This window comes from Tachyglossus aculeatus, chromosome 8 (genome assembly GCF_015852505.1).
Source record: "Tachyglossus aculeatus isolate mTacAcu1 chromosome 8, mTacAcu1.pri, whole genome shotgun sequence".
In the NCBI taxonomy this organism is placed as follows: Eukaryota; Metazoa; Chordata; class Mammalia; order Monotremata; family Tachyglossidae; genus Tachyglossus; species Tachyglossus aculeatus.
In genome coordinates, this window is record NC_052073.1 from 12,572,782 (window position 1) to 12,587,728 (window position 14,947).

Below are 14,947 nucleotides of genomic sequence, written 5' to 3' on the forward strand. Positions count from 1 at the left end.
TCTCATAATTGTTTCAAGTTTTATTTATTATTATTCAGATGACTGCTTCATGCCACAGCTTAGTCAGGATCTCACCTCAGACAGTTAGGGCATTCATCTGATCACTGGAAACTGCCAAACCAGCAAGTACTAAAAAAAATGCTTTGAAGGGATGAGTGATACATCCACAGGGGCCCTGAGCGGCATTTGCATTTCCTATTCATTTGTGCTGGAAACAATGCTTCCTTACACCCGACTGCCTTCCTGTTCCCAATTCTTCAGGTTGATAATAAAATGGAATTTTATGTGGGGAGAAAGGAAACTTAATTATTTCTGAAAATACACTTACTATGGGGAAAGCATCTTCCTTTCTTCAATAAAGAATGTGCCACTGGCATGAAAAGATCCCAAATAATTTGACCTCAACAGAGCCCTTAAACATTTTATAGCCAACGGGAGAACAGTGCATAACATCATAAAACCAGCATGCATGGTCCTAACCCTGAAACATTAAATTTAAATGGAGCAGTTACCTTATATATATATATATATATATATATATACCTCTTGGATTTGAAATCTGAAGTTCTAACACTGTGAAACTAGGCTGAGTTGACAAGCAAGCTTTAGAATTGTTGAAGTATTTAGTTGCTTGTTTATTTTAATTCTCTTTTAATGATTGTACCAACTGTATTGTACTCTCTCAACCTCTTAGTTTAGTGCTCTGCACAAGGTAAGCCTTCTCTGATTGACTGATGAACTTCACGTTCCTCAAGTCTGAGTATCTTTGTTAGAGTAAACTTGATTCTCTTTACTATGCAGACCATAGATCTATGATCCAGTATATATAGTGCCTAACCATTTCTGTATTTCTTCATTAAGAAGGAGCATAAAAAAGCCGATGGGTTTCTTAAGAGGGGAAGCATGTCAGGCTACCAATATGTCCTCCGATCTGCAGAGGAAAATGAATTTTAATCCTGGCAATCTGTTTGGCAAACTGCATTGTTGTAACACTGAACACCTAGCTTCAAGCTGCAATGCTGTGACTAAAAACTAAGGCAAAGGGGCTCCTAGAACTGGAAATGTTTAGGGAATTCATTTTCCACACATACTACACTACCCAGGATATGTCTCACTTGGGTAGAATGATAATAATTATGGTATTTGTTCAATCGGATTTATTGAGAACTTACTGTGTGCAGAGCACTATGCTAAGCACTTTGTTAAGGGCTTGCTATGCAGCAAGCACTATTCTTGGAGAAACAGTATGGCCTAGCGAAAAGAGCCTAGGAGTCCGAAGACCTGGGTTCTAATTCAGCTGCTGTCAGTTGCTGGCAGTATGGCCTTGGGCAAATGAATGCCTCAGAGTCAATGCCTGTTCTCCTCCTAGTTAGACTGTAAGCTCCATGAGGGACAGGGACTGTGTCCAACCTGACTAACTTGTATCTATCCCAGAGCTTAGAACAGTGCTTGACATATAGTAAGTACTTATCACATTTAATAACAGTAAAAGAATAACAATAATACATAGTTATAAGTAGCGGGGTAGAATCAATATAAGCAGAACCATCTCAGTCCTTGACCCATATAGGGCTCACAGTCTAAAGGGGAGAGAGAACAGATATTTAATCCCCTTTTTTGAAGATGAAAATGGAGGCACAGAGAAGTTAAATGACTTGCCAGAACTTAGAGGCAAGGATTAGAACCTGGGACTACTGACTCCCAGTCTGTACTCTTTTCCACGAGGCCAGGCTGCGTTTCAAAATGGGATCACTCGTTCAATCAATCAATTCTATTTACTGATCACTTACTGTGGGAGGAACACTATACTAAACACTTGGGAGAGTACTGAATAACAGAGTCGGAGGACACGTTCCCTGCCCACAAGGAGTTTACAATCTAGAGGTCCCCAGTGAATTCCCAATTTAGAAAACCAACACTGTTAGGTTCTCCTACAGGATAATTAACAACAGTATGTTCCCCCACTCTGCCATCAAAAACATTTTTTCCTAATGAAACACCAAAGTTAAGAAACTTTTGGGGGAAGGAGAAGGCAGATTAGCAGAGCACACAAATTTGAGGATGGTTAGTGAAATGCAAGAGGATTGGCAAATTTATGTTTAGAATTTATATCTTCTATATAAAGATATATATGTGCTGCTGTGACCTGCTCTGTAATCTTTGGCAAGTAATCTCTTAATTTCTATGTCTTAGATTCCTCAGCTGTAAAATGGGGTTAAAGTATCCGCTCTCCCTATCTCTTGTAGATTAAGAAGCAGCATATCTTAAGGGAAAGAACTCCAGCCTGGGAGTCAGAAGACCTGGGTTCTAATCTGTACTCTGCCACTTTTCTTTTGTGTGACTCTGGGCAAGTCACTTAATATCTGTGTGCCTCACCTTCCTCATCTTTAAAATGGAGATAAGATGTGTGCTCTCCTCCCTTAGACTCAGAGCCCCATGCGGGACAGGGACTAACTATGTCTGACCTCATTGTCTCTATCTACTCCAGTGCTTTGTGCAATGCTTAATTACAAAATTACAAAGCAAGCACTTAGCTAATACCACACTTATCTTTGTGAGCCATTTTGGGTCATGGATGATGTCCAATATGATTATCTTGCACCTATCTCAGTGCTAAGCACAGTCTTTCACATATTGTAATTGTTAATATACACCATAGTTAACTAACTGCAAAATTTTCATCTGGGAAATTCTTTGTCCTAAAGAAAAGATTTTATTGGATTTTTGCATTTTTTCCCCTTCAGGAATGGTATTTATATTTTCAGTGGCGTTTATTATTTAATTTAATTCAAAAGACAATATCTTCTAGCCTGAGCCCACTTTTGGGTAGGAACTGTCTCTATATGTTGCAAACTTCTACTTTCCAAGCGCTTAGTACAGTGCTCTGCACACAGTAAGCACTCAATAAATACGATTGAATGAATGAATGTGGCTTATATCTGAGTATACACTAAAATGGACCTCGTTTTCAGTTCTGAGATTTTAATTAGATTTTACTCAATTAAGGTTTCAGATAGAGGTTGTGGAAAATCCATTGTCGGGAACAATTTTCCACTTTTAAATTGCATACAAATACTATTTATAATAAGAAAATTATATCGGTTAATATACTTAAAACTATAAAACAGATATTTAACTCAAAAAGGTTAATGAAAAAGTGACCAGTTAAGGTTCATATCTCTGGTCTATGAAAACATTTCTTACACCAGTGCTCAGTGAATAATAAAGAAGGGCCCAACTTGAAGATCTCATAAAGATTCCAGGCTTTGTCTCCACTGACTAAGATTATTTTGGGAAAGTTTTGTTTTTTTTGATAAGGATATACTTTGACATGAATGTGCAGGGGCAAACAATGTTGAGCACATCCTTCAACATCAATATAATGTCTTGGGTTTTACTATGTAGTCAAGATATATAATAATAACAATAATGATGGCATTTATTAAGTGCTTACTACGTGCAAAGCACTGTTCTAAGCGCTGGGGAGGTTACAAGGTGATCAGGTTGTCCCACGGGGGCTCACAGTCTTAATCCCCATTTTACAGATGAGGGAACTGAGGCCCAGAGAAGTGAAGTGACTCGCCCAAAGTCACACAGCTGACAATAGGCGGAGCTGGGATTTGAACCCATGACCTCTGACTCCAAAGCCCGGGCTCTTTCCACTGAGCCACACTGCTTCTCTATGGTTTTGGAACCTTGAACTTCTACTTCCACCACCATTGAAGCCACTCAGGGAACCCCGATAGCATCTCCTCTAGCTGACAGAGCCCTTTTTAGGTTTTTCCAGTTTTTAGTCCTCTCTGACATCACAGATGCTCTCTAATCTACTAATCTCTACTGCAGGACACTCACTACCCAAATTAATGTTAGCCACAAGATAAGCAAACTGGCTTGCCTAAACTCCTTTTCAGTTCTAAAAAAAAGTGGTAATCAAAGTGTGTTGATATTTTCATGGGCCACCCTGTACTTAGGAAAAAGGCAATTTTGAACTTTATCCGTAACTTCAAGCATAATGCTTCAAGGGCAGTAAAGAAGAAAAGACCAAGATTGCCTTTGTTCATACTTTTTGTTATTTTAAAGACATCTTTATTTTCTCACCTTCTTAATTTATGGGATTTGGGATCTTTCCAAGGTGAAAAAGGCATAAAATGATTGACTCTCCAAGTCACAGGAAAAAAACTCTCATTATAGAAAATAAAATGTGTAATAATGGAGATTAGGAAATTTTTGCCAAAAGATAGCATAGTAGGACAAAATGTTCCTTTAATGCTCTGCGCCCACAAACACCTGAAAGTGCCCTAGTAAAAGGAAGTCACTAAGGTCAAAATTCTCGCTCAAACTTTTGCTAACCAGAGCTCTGATTTTAACCTGCAGTTTTATTTAAAGTTCACAGTGAAGAAGATGCAAGCTAGTGAAATGACTAAAGACTTTCTACTACCTGAAGATGTGTGCCAAAAAAAATTAACTGCAAAACTCAAGGGCAAATGATTTTGTGATGATTTGTTCCACTGCCTGGCTAAGAGTCATCATGCAATGGAAATAGCAGATGTAAGTGATTTTTCTCATACTTACGCATACACGAAAACTTAGACAATAAAGCACACACATTTGTGACTCGTATTCAGCTGCCGCCCACCTCCCTTCTGCCAAGTTAACATTTTCTCAACAGACATGTCTGGAACAAATTTGGATTTCTGATATCTCGGTTTCAACAACATTATCAAAGGGAAAAAGCAAAAGTCATCAGTGTGAGAAATGCTCCCAGAAAGACCCATGGAAACATGCAAATTATGTCAAAGAATTGGTGATGAGTTTGTCTCAAGCGGGTTGTCTGCACCACTAATAAGAACATCCCATTAAGTCTCTGATGATCTCATCTTGACCCCAGGCCTAGGCAAAGTGGATGGCACATAATAAGTGCTTAATAAATATCATTGTTATCATGAAGTCATTCAAAGCACCTTCATCTCTGTACTTCTTCCCATGGATAGCTCTTCATGGGATTCCGAGAGTGTGTTGCTCTGGAACCTGAAAGGCGTTGAGGTTTCCGATTGAACCATTCGCTCAGTGAAGCTAGGAATGAAACCTCTCATCTGCAGCCAACACTCAGAACTTATTCTTTGGAGTGAAACTTTTAATGGGTGTTCTTGTTCCCGGTGCACTTGTGTGCGCTATGAAGATTTATAAAACAATGTGGGTTGTTACTGGATCAAAAGAGTGACAGGATGAAAGAAACAGGAGATACTGCAAAATCCCCAAAGATGTGGAATGACAAAGCTGTCCTTGCATTTAGTAGTTTCTTTCAGTCCCTGAACTACAGTGAAATTTGAGAAAGATTGAGATCTTAGCCTATTCAAATAGCTGCTGGTAGTTTGGAAGAAAGGTACAAATAACTGCACCCTGAAGGTGACTGTTATTTTGTTCGGACTGAAAGAACCTACTGTATTTGCTTTGGTATCTGCTTTTTATGGAATTAGAAGGGATTTCTCAAGTGTCTGAGAGAAGGCAAGAAGTGAAAATTGAGTGATTCGACAGTTTAGTATTGAACTTACATTCTCCTTAGGACTTTGGGGAGCTGGAACCTCTTTAATGGACTGAAGGGAGGGTAAAAACAAAAATGTAAGCACTTCATGTTACAAGAAAGCTTCAGTGTAGACTGAAAAGTGTTTATAAGACAAACCCAACTGTAACTAATAGCAAGTCATAAGTAGTGTACATCTGTGGCTAGCTTCTAATTGTCAAATTATCAGATCAAAACAGATCTTCACTTGAAAAAACAGGATATTTGAGATCAAAATGTATTTTGGCTGTAGAATAATTCTGTCCTCATCGAATACAGACCTAACCTGCCAATGCTTCTCTGTTGGCTCTCTTCTGGCTCATGGGGGTGCTCCTCTCTACAAATGATGAATAGAATAATCACCCTGCTTTAAAATACGAAATGACAACTAAATCCCCCTGATTTCTTGCCTTCAAAAGAGTTTTTGTATTTAGTTTCCAAGTACCTTTCCCTTTCCCTGTTGTTGTGCAGCTGCATTTTAACTGATTTTCGCAGTATTAGTTTCCTGTGTCTGAGAAAGTGCGAGTTAGTCCCTGTTCAGTAAAGGAAACTATAACTCTGGTTGTAGCAGTGGAGGAGAAAGGTTAGGGTGGCTGAAACCTGAATATCCATTTAGTTTCTCATGATCTTTTCATCTCCCTTCTGTTTTCAGCAGCACCAAGCAGGCCACCCCTGGGGGTGTGCTTTTTCATGCTAACTGTGGGATGCAATCTCAGTGAAATCATTATTTGCTGGAGGATTGGGTTAATGAATTAGGCTCTCATCAGGGTCCACAGTGCTTCCTAGCAATTACAACTGCAGCAAGCAATCTAACAGTTGCATTTATTGAGCACTTACTGTGTGTAGAGCACTGTACTAAGTGCCTGTCAGAGTATAATTGAATTGATATCCATGCTCCCTATCCTCAAAGATCTTACAACATCTTCAGCTAGAGGATGTTCAATGCTGATAGCTAACAAAGGGTCTTGCTTCTGTCTTTGTCATCAATGATGATGATGATGCTCATTAGTGGCATTTATTGAGAGCTTACTCTGCCCAGAGCACTGTACTAAGCGCTTGGAAGAGTACCATAGAATAATGTCGGTAGACACACTCCTTGCCCATAACTAGCGTACAATCTAGAGATCATGATCCATTTCCTCAAGTTTCAGGTTTGGGAAGAAGATCTATCTGTCATTTTGACCATGTTGCACCATTTGTTACACCACTAGCTTCTAGTTGTCTTTCAAAGTTCATTCATTCAATCATATTTATTGAGAGCTTGTGTGCAGAGCACTATACTGAGCACTTGGGAGCGTCCAATATAACAATAAACAGACACATCTCCTGCCCACAATAAGCTTACAATCCAGAGGATTCCAACTTGGCCTACTTTACCTAGTTACCCTCATTTCTCTCCACCACTTTCTTTGTGACTCTGGGCAAGTTACTTAACTTCTTGATGCCTTGGTTTCCTCATCTGTAAAATAGGGGTTAAATCCCTGTTCTCTCTCCCCCCTTTGACTATGAGCCCCATGTAGGACAGGGATGATATCTGATCTGATTATATTACATTGGTGCTTGGCACATATAAAGTGTTTAACATATTATTATTAGTATTATTCCAAAACACAACCTCTATCCTCAGTCCTCTGTCTATTATCTCTGAGTCCTTTTCCAAGCTGCTCTGAATGTGGGGAAAACCTCTCTAATACTATCCTCTTGTTTCATTCTTCTCTTTTAAACTGCTGTTCAAGACCTCTAGGATAATATTTTAATGATTAATCCCAAGAGCCAAGATTCATTCAGCCTCCTCACATCACTGTTCTATTTTTTTATGGTATATCTTAAGTGCTTACAATGTGCCAGGCACTGTACTAAGCACAGGGATAGATACAAGATAATCAGGCTGGACACAGTCCATGTCCCCCATGGGGCTCACAATTTAATCCCCATTTTATGGATGAGGTGTCTGAGGCATAGAAAGGTGAAATGACTTGCCCAAGGTGACACAGCAGACCAGTGGTGGAGCAGGGATTAGAACCCAGGTCCTTCTGTCTCCCAGGACCATAATCTATCCACTAGACCACATTGATATTATTGTAGATCTCCTTTTACAAGGACTTTGTTTATCTCTTATCATGTATCTCAGTACTCACCACAGCTTTTTGCAACTTGCAATATGGAAGTCCCAAAATGCCAAGGGGCTTTAGCCTGTTTTATTTTTACCCACTCCTGGTTCTTTCAATAATTTTTAGGAATGGCAAAGACATGCAGGTTTTTGATAGTGTTTCAATATGGCTGTTCTTTAGGATAAATTTATAATTTCCTATTTTAAATCAAGCAACTAGAAAACGAAACTTTCTCACCAATTACCGAGCCATTATTCTGAAGCCCTATTAAAATCACATCTCCTCCAGGAGGCCTTCTCTTACTGATCTCTCACCCTTTTCCTATCCTTCTGTATCACCTATGCACATGATTCCTTTCCCCATAAACATTAAGATACTCCTCCAACCCTCTCCCCACACACCACTGGATTACTTCCCCAAATTTATAATTTTTTCTAGTGTTGATTTCCCCCACTAGATTGAAAGCTCCTTGAGGACAGGGATCATGTCTATCAACTCTATTGTACTGCAGAGCACTGTACTAAGCACTTGGGAAGTACAAGTCGGCAACATATTAGAGACAGTCCCTACCCAACAATGGGCTCAGTCTGGAAGGAGGAGACAGACAATAAAACAAAACATGTAGACAGGTGTCAAAACCGTCAGAATAAATAGAATTATAGCCATATGCACATCATTAATAAAATAGAGTAGTAAATATGTACAAGTAAAATAAATAGAGTAATAAATATGTACAAATATATACAAGTGCTGTGGGGAGGGGAAGGAGATAGGGTTGGGGGGGGCGATGGGGAGGGGAAGAGGAGAGGACAAAGGGGGCTCAGTCTGGGAAGACCTCCGGGTGGAGGTGAGATCTCAGGGGCTTTGAAGGGAGGAAGAGAGCTAGTTTGGCAGCTGTGTGGAGGGAGGGCGTTCCAGGCCAGGGGAAGGACGTGGGCTGGGGGTTGACGGTGGGACAGATGAGAACGAGGCACGGTGAGGAGGTTAGCAGTGGCAGAGAAGCTGAGTGCGTGGGCTTGGCTGTAGAAGGAGAGAAGGGAGGTGAGGTCGGAGGGCTGAGAGGATGGAGAGCCTTGAAGCCCAGAGTGAGGAGTTTTTGCTTGATTTGTAGGTTGATGGGCAACCACTGGAGATTTTTGAGGAGGGGAGTGACATGCCCAGAGTGTTTCTGTACAGAGGTAATCCGGGAAGCAGAGTGAAGTATAGACTGAAGTGGAGAGAGACAGGAGGATGGGAGATCAGAGAGGAGGCTGAAGCATTATAGTCTGTGCTCCTCCACTGAAGCTGCATGTAGGTGCATATCTGTTTCTTCCACATCACATTCCATCCAGAAAAATACACATTGTTAGAAAAAGACCCTTACTTCCACAACACCATTCAAGTCAAAACACATAGTAAAAGGATGAACTGTTAAATAAATGTGCCCCCAGTGGACATTGCATATACTAATATTGAGTATACAGAAAGAACTCAGAGGGTTTGACCTAATGGGTGACTTCAAGTATAGTTTTAACTTCTTGCATTTCTCTGAAGCTTTCTTACATCCCTAGAATTCACTTCTAGATTAGGACTGGGTTGCATATTTGATTTTATGGTACTTAATACATTAGTCCCCGAAGCTAAACAAAATCAAAAGTTACTGTCCTGTCCTCAAACAACTTTCTCTTCAAGAGTTTTCCTTCCAAGAAACAAAAAACAGACAAAGATGAAGCAAAAACTGCAAACAAGATCCAGTATTTCATGCCTCGAATAGAAGTAGTTCAGCATCAACAGAGGAAACTTTGTAGGCCAGAGTGATGTCTTTGTTCTTCTGAGTTGAGGTTACAGCCAGGATGCTGGCAGCACAGATAGAATTAAACAATTCAAAGAAAGAAAGAAAAGACTGCTGCAATAATAGCTTAAATATAGAGGAAAGTGCATGCAAGCACACAAACACACACACACACCCAAAAAACAAAACAAAACAAAAAGCAAAAACACCCTTCCATGTTTAAACCACACTCTTCAGCCTCAGAATTATTGGGGTTTATTTGGGTCACCAAAATTTCCAATGAAAGATAAACATCGGTATAGCCACCTTTCTAGTAAAAAAAAAACCATGAAAGTGATAGATCTGTGACAAAGAAATGAATAAGGAGCATAAGTTAATTAATTAATGTTGGTATTTGTTAAGCACTTACTATGTGCCAAGCACTGTTCTAAGCACTGGGGTAGATACAGGGTAATCAGGTTGTCCCACATAGGGCTCACAGTCTCAATCCCCATTTTACAGATGAGGTAACTGAGGCACCAAGAAGTTAAGTGACTTACCCAGAGTCACACAGCTGACAAGTGGTGGAGGTGGGATTAGAACCCACGACCTCTGACTCCTAAGCCAGGGCTCTTTCCACTAAGTCACGCTGCTTCTCTGGTAAATTGGCATTAACCTGGAATAATTCTTAAAAATCTCCAAGTACTCAGTCCCCACTCAACCACCTGAACAGACTCAAATGGCACAAAGCGCAAGCACGTTGCCACAATAACTCAATAACTTGGAGAAATTTAATTTTTTTTTTGTTTGATTTCAACTCCTCACCAAGTATGATAAAAAGTGAAATCAGCTTCTTCGAAGACAAAGGTTTTAAATTGGATTTACATATGTAGCCAGGAACATAATTATTTTTATCATAACAATGGACATAACATCAGAAAACTAAATTTTGTTATTTGTCCAAAATAGGAAACAAAAAAGTTTGCTGCTTGAGAAATAATCTTGACAATTATGAAAATGAGTGAGTTGGAAAGCCAATTTTTAATTAGCCTTATAAATATCAGGACTTCCTATATTTTTCCCTTCTTGGGGCTTCTAAATCTAGTTTCCTCCTGTTGTAAGCAAAATGAAACTTGCACAAACCTTCACCCAAATTATTTCTGATAAAGTTTATAATGTTTTCTCTCACCTTTCGCTCTTCCTGCTCAATTGAAAGGGTCAGAGACACAATTTTACTAGTTTTTATATCTGCAGATGAAATTCACCTCTCATACTTAGTATCCTACTCAAGAGATATGTATCACGGACTAAAAGGGAAACACGCCCAATAGAGTAATTAGCATAGGAGGAGTTTATCATTTACATTATCAACATTAGGCAGGCAGGATTTCTGTGTAACCGGCTTTTGTTCATTTCTATTTTAAGGTTTTCCATTCATGGACATATGCATGGGGTGATGCAAGAGAAGATCGAGAGGATGGAGGATACCAAAGGGTGGGAGGCCTTAAATTCACCAATATTCTAAAAAAAGGGGTCTTGGGATTACAGCAAGGCAAGAATGATTCTTTTGAGTCACTAGGGTGTAGTGAAATTAGGCAGATCCTCATTGAAGTCTTCTTGTGTGGTTTAGTTTGAAAAGATTTTATGTGGGACTTGTCAGAATTTGACATCTTTTACTCTCAGTAGTGGGCTGACCAGGTGTACACCAAATCAGGAGCTCGGTGAGCCAGGAACTCAATAGCTACTTGGAAGTAAAGTGGACAAAAGTTTTGCAGCTTCTGTTCCTCAAATCAGTTAACCAATCAATCAATGGCATTTATTGAGTGCTTACTATGTACAGATCATTCAGTTGTATTTATTGAGCACTTACTGTGTGCAGAGCACTGTACCAAGTTCTTGGGACAGTACAATATAACAATATAACAGAATGAACTTACAGTTTACAATGAGTTTATATTCCAGGGAACTGTATTAAGAGCTTGGAAGACTACAATTCAACAGAGTTAGCAGACACATTCTCTGCCCACAAAGAGCTTACAGTCTAGAGGGGAGATAGACGTTAACATAAATGAGTACTTTGCCATGTATAATTTGATATATGCATAAATGGTGTGGGGTTGAGGGTGGGGTGAATTTTAAAGTCTCAAGCCTTGGGTGGTAAAAGTAACTTTAGTCCCAGGGAGAAAGGCTGGTTTTCCAGGTTCCAGCTTCCTGGAACCTCTCCCGGAACCAATTAATCACTGAATATCCTCGTGGAGGGAAGGGGCTTGCATGGTGTAGGACGCCAATCTGAACCAGTAGTTAGCTAAAGCACTTAAGCAAGAATAATAAAAACTACAATATGAGGAAGGGGCACACACTAAACTGGGGCCTTCATAGGTGAAAAGAGGTTTAAAGATCCATTCATACTGCATTCATTCCTTTTTTGATGTTTTGAACAATGCAAATTTGCTGCAGGAGTGAATAATTATGGTATTTGTTCATTCATTCATTCATTCATTCATTCAATCGTATTTATTGAGCACTTACTGTGTGCAGAGCACTATACTAAGCGCTTGGGAAGTACACGTTGGCAATGTATAGAGATGGTCCCTACCCAACAGCGGGCTCACAGTCTGGAAGGGGGAGACAGACAGCAAAACAAAACATATTGACAAAATAAAAAAATATGGAACGCTTCACGAATTTGCATGTCATATTTGTTAAGCGCTTACTATGTGCTGGGACTGTTCAAAGCACTGAGGAACTGTTCTAAGCATTGAAGCTCTGTTCTAAGTGAATATTTATCCATCTCAAAGTCTGACTATATGGCCCAGTAGAAAAGATGACTAAACACACATACATCTTTCTATAACTCTTTCCACTTAAATATTTGCTGATCTGATTGTGCCATCTGACTCCTTTTCTGACATCCCTTGCTTTCTGCACGCACTCTTGTGCCACTTTGAATGAAGCAGCAGTTCTGAACACACAGTGGATGTGGTTTCCCTGGCAATGGCAATTATGTGAATGCTCAGAATAACTCCACCTCCATTTCCTCTCAGTGCACATACCTGAGAAATCTACTTCTGAGGAAAAGCAAAATCTGACAATAACGGTTTGAAATCTTCTTTAGGGCTGAAGTAAAGCATACCAAGAGTATCTTTGTCTTGTGTGAACTAGGTAAAACCCTGATTTTGCAGTAAAGAATGACACCTAAACATTCTTTAGTAATAGGGAAAATAAAACAAGACAAAAGAAAAAAAATCAAGCAAAATTGTCCTCTCAGCGATTCATTTCATCACTGTTGCAAGCACTCTACTTTTAGGCTCAGGGTTTGTACTGAAAACCAGCAGAAAGCAACTTTTCAAATTGCTACATCTCTGCTGAAAGAAGCACCACAACCAAATTTCAAGAAACAGAAACCTTGTTTTGTATCTGCTTTCACCTTCCATGTAATGCAGGTTTTAACCTGAGAGAAATCGGTCAGTCTCTGAAACGTCACTCTGAGTGCAAGTTTAATCCCGTAAGGAAGACAAGAATAAAAACCCCAGATTCCCTAGTGTCTCAACCTTACAAATGGAAAGCTGAAAGCAGTACCGACCTTTTTCCGAAATAGTTTGCTCAGGGGTGTGGGTGTAGGGCCCGGTTTCTCCTTTGCCTGTTCAGAAGATCCTGCCGGGTGCTGCTGGGCTGCAGGGTTAGAGCCTTTACCGGCCTTGTGGGCCCCCTGGGCTCCTCGAGATGGAGAGTTGGCTTTGTCTGACGTGGTGATGGCTGAAGAGGCAGGTGGCTTTTCATCACTCTGTGTACAAAAAAGTCATTCAAAATGAATCTGAGGCTTAAAAGGAAACAGAGCGGAAACCCAGGGATTCGGGATAAGCACCATTCAAGCAGTTTATTAGGCATGGAGGTGAACTTTCAATGGGTGTAACCGCTTCTCCAAAAGTTACTGCTGGGACAGTGTGGTCCAGAAGAGAGGCCCACAGTTGGGAGTGAAGAGCCCATTTTTGCCTCCTTTCCGGCAAGCGGTCCTGACTACAGGGTTATTTTTCTCATGCTGCTGCTCTGACCAGCTAGACTATAGACACTTCAGAATAGAGAAAGGGAGATGCTTTGTTGGCATTCCCCTGTCTCCCTGGTATAGGGGAGAGAAGTCCCCTTCTTTGGGCTTTCTGGGGACCCTGCTTTTGATTTGGATAGAGTTTCTCACTGAAAACATGGCAGAGGAAACCAGTCCAAGCAGTAGTGATGCAGTAACTAAACTGCCAAATCAGGAAACCTAATCAAAAGCAGTATAACTACGGTGAACAAATGCTTTTATATCTGCGATTGCTTAGTCTTGTGACTGAGTCGGCTGCAGAACTGGCTTCCAGAGCAGCCCCTTAAATGCCTCTTGCCTCAACCTGGAATTTCTAATTCTGGCTCTGCCACTTACCTGCTATATGACATTGGGCAGTCATTTAAGCTTTTCTGTGCCTCAGTTTCCTCATTTGTAAAATAGGGAGTAAATACCTCCTCTCCCTCCCCCTTAGACTGGGAGGCCCTTGTGGGACAGGAACTGTGTCTGATCTGATTGTACCTATCCCAGTGCTTGGAACATAGCAATGCTTAACCAATGCTATTATTATTAATGTTACTATTAATGATGATTATAAAAAATGAACATTTCATTACTTATTGTTTTAGAATGGACACACTATTTAAATTACTCATCTGTTTGAGGAGAAAGTGTTGGTATGGAATTTTAGAGTTTTATTGGTTTGGTTGTGAATTTCTAATAAATCCTCAGACGGTACTGCATCCTAGCTAAAAACTGGGTTCGAGTGGCATAAACGGTCCAGTATGATGTCCACAATCCAAAAAGGAGCAGATACTTTGAAAGGGTAATTAGAAAAGGAGGTAATGGTGAAAACAGAACCAGGCACTGTACAGCATGAGGCAATTAATCAATCAATTGTCCTTATTGACATTGATCTCTTCAGTCACTCATGCACTGGAGGTGGCATTTTCTGTAAGAAGGATGTATATACACAGATGTTACTTTATATTTTTATATATTGTAGATCAATCAATTGTCCTTATTGACATTGGTCTCTTCAGTCACTCATGCACTGGAGGTGGCATTTTCTCTAAGAAGGATGTATATACACAGGTGCTAATTTATATTTTTATATATTGTAGATCTGGATCTAATAAATCCAGATCATTTGTAATAAAATAAATCTAAAGACAGGAAATAGCCTGGCTTTATGTGCAATCTTGGTCCACTCCACAGGAATTTGCTACAATAATGGCCCTCCCCATGATATGATGATAATGATAATATTGTTATTATTAATAATGATGGTATTTCTTAAGCACTAAAAGCCAAGCACTGTACTAAGTGCTGGGGTAGATACAAGGTAATCGGGTCCCACATGAAGTTCACAGTCCGAGTAAGAAAGGGAGTTGACCCCCCTCCATTTTGCAAATGAGGAAACTGAGGCACAGAGAAGTTTAATGATTTGCCCAAGGTCACACAGCAAGTAAGTGGCTGAGCTGGGA

General features: G+C 40.0%; 1 protein-coding gene across 2 annotated transcripts in view; it reads right to left on the reverse strand.

Moving 5' to 3' along the window:
* BCAS1 (brain enriched myelin associated protein 1) overlaps positions 1-14,947 on the reverse strand; it is a 122,152-nt gene that overhangs the window by 20,308 nt on the left and 86,897 nt on the right. For both annotated transcript variants that reach the window (XM_038750098.1, XM_038750097.1), the window contains 2 exons: positions 13,005-13,205; positions 5,553-5,594 (listed from right to left, as the gene is read on the reverse strand). In XM_038750098.1, the coding sequence (XP_038606026.1) occupies positions 5,553-5,594; positions 13,005-13,205 (243 nt within the window). The remainder of the gene's footprint in view (positions 1-5,552; positions 5,595-13,004; positions 13,206-14,947) is intronic.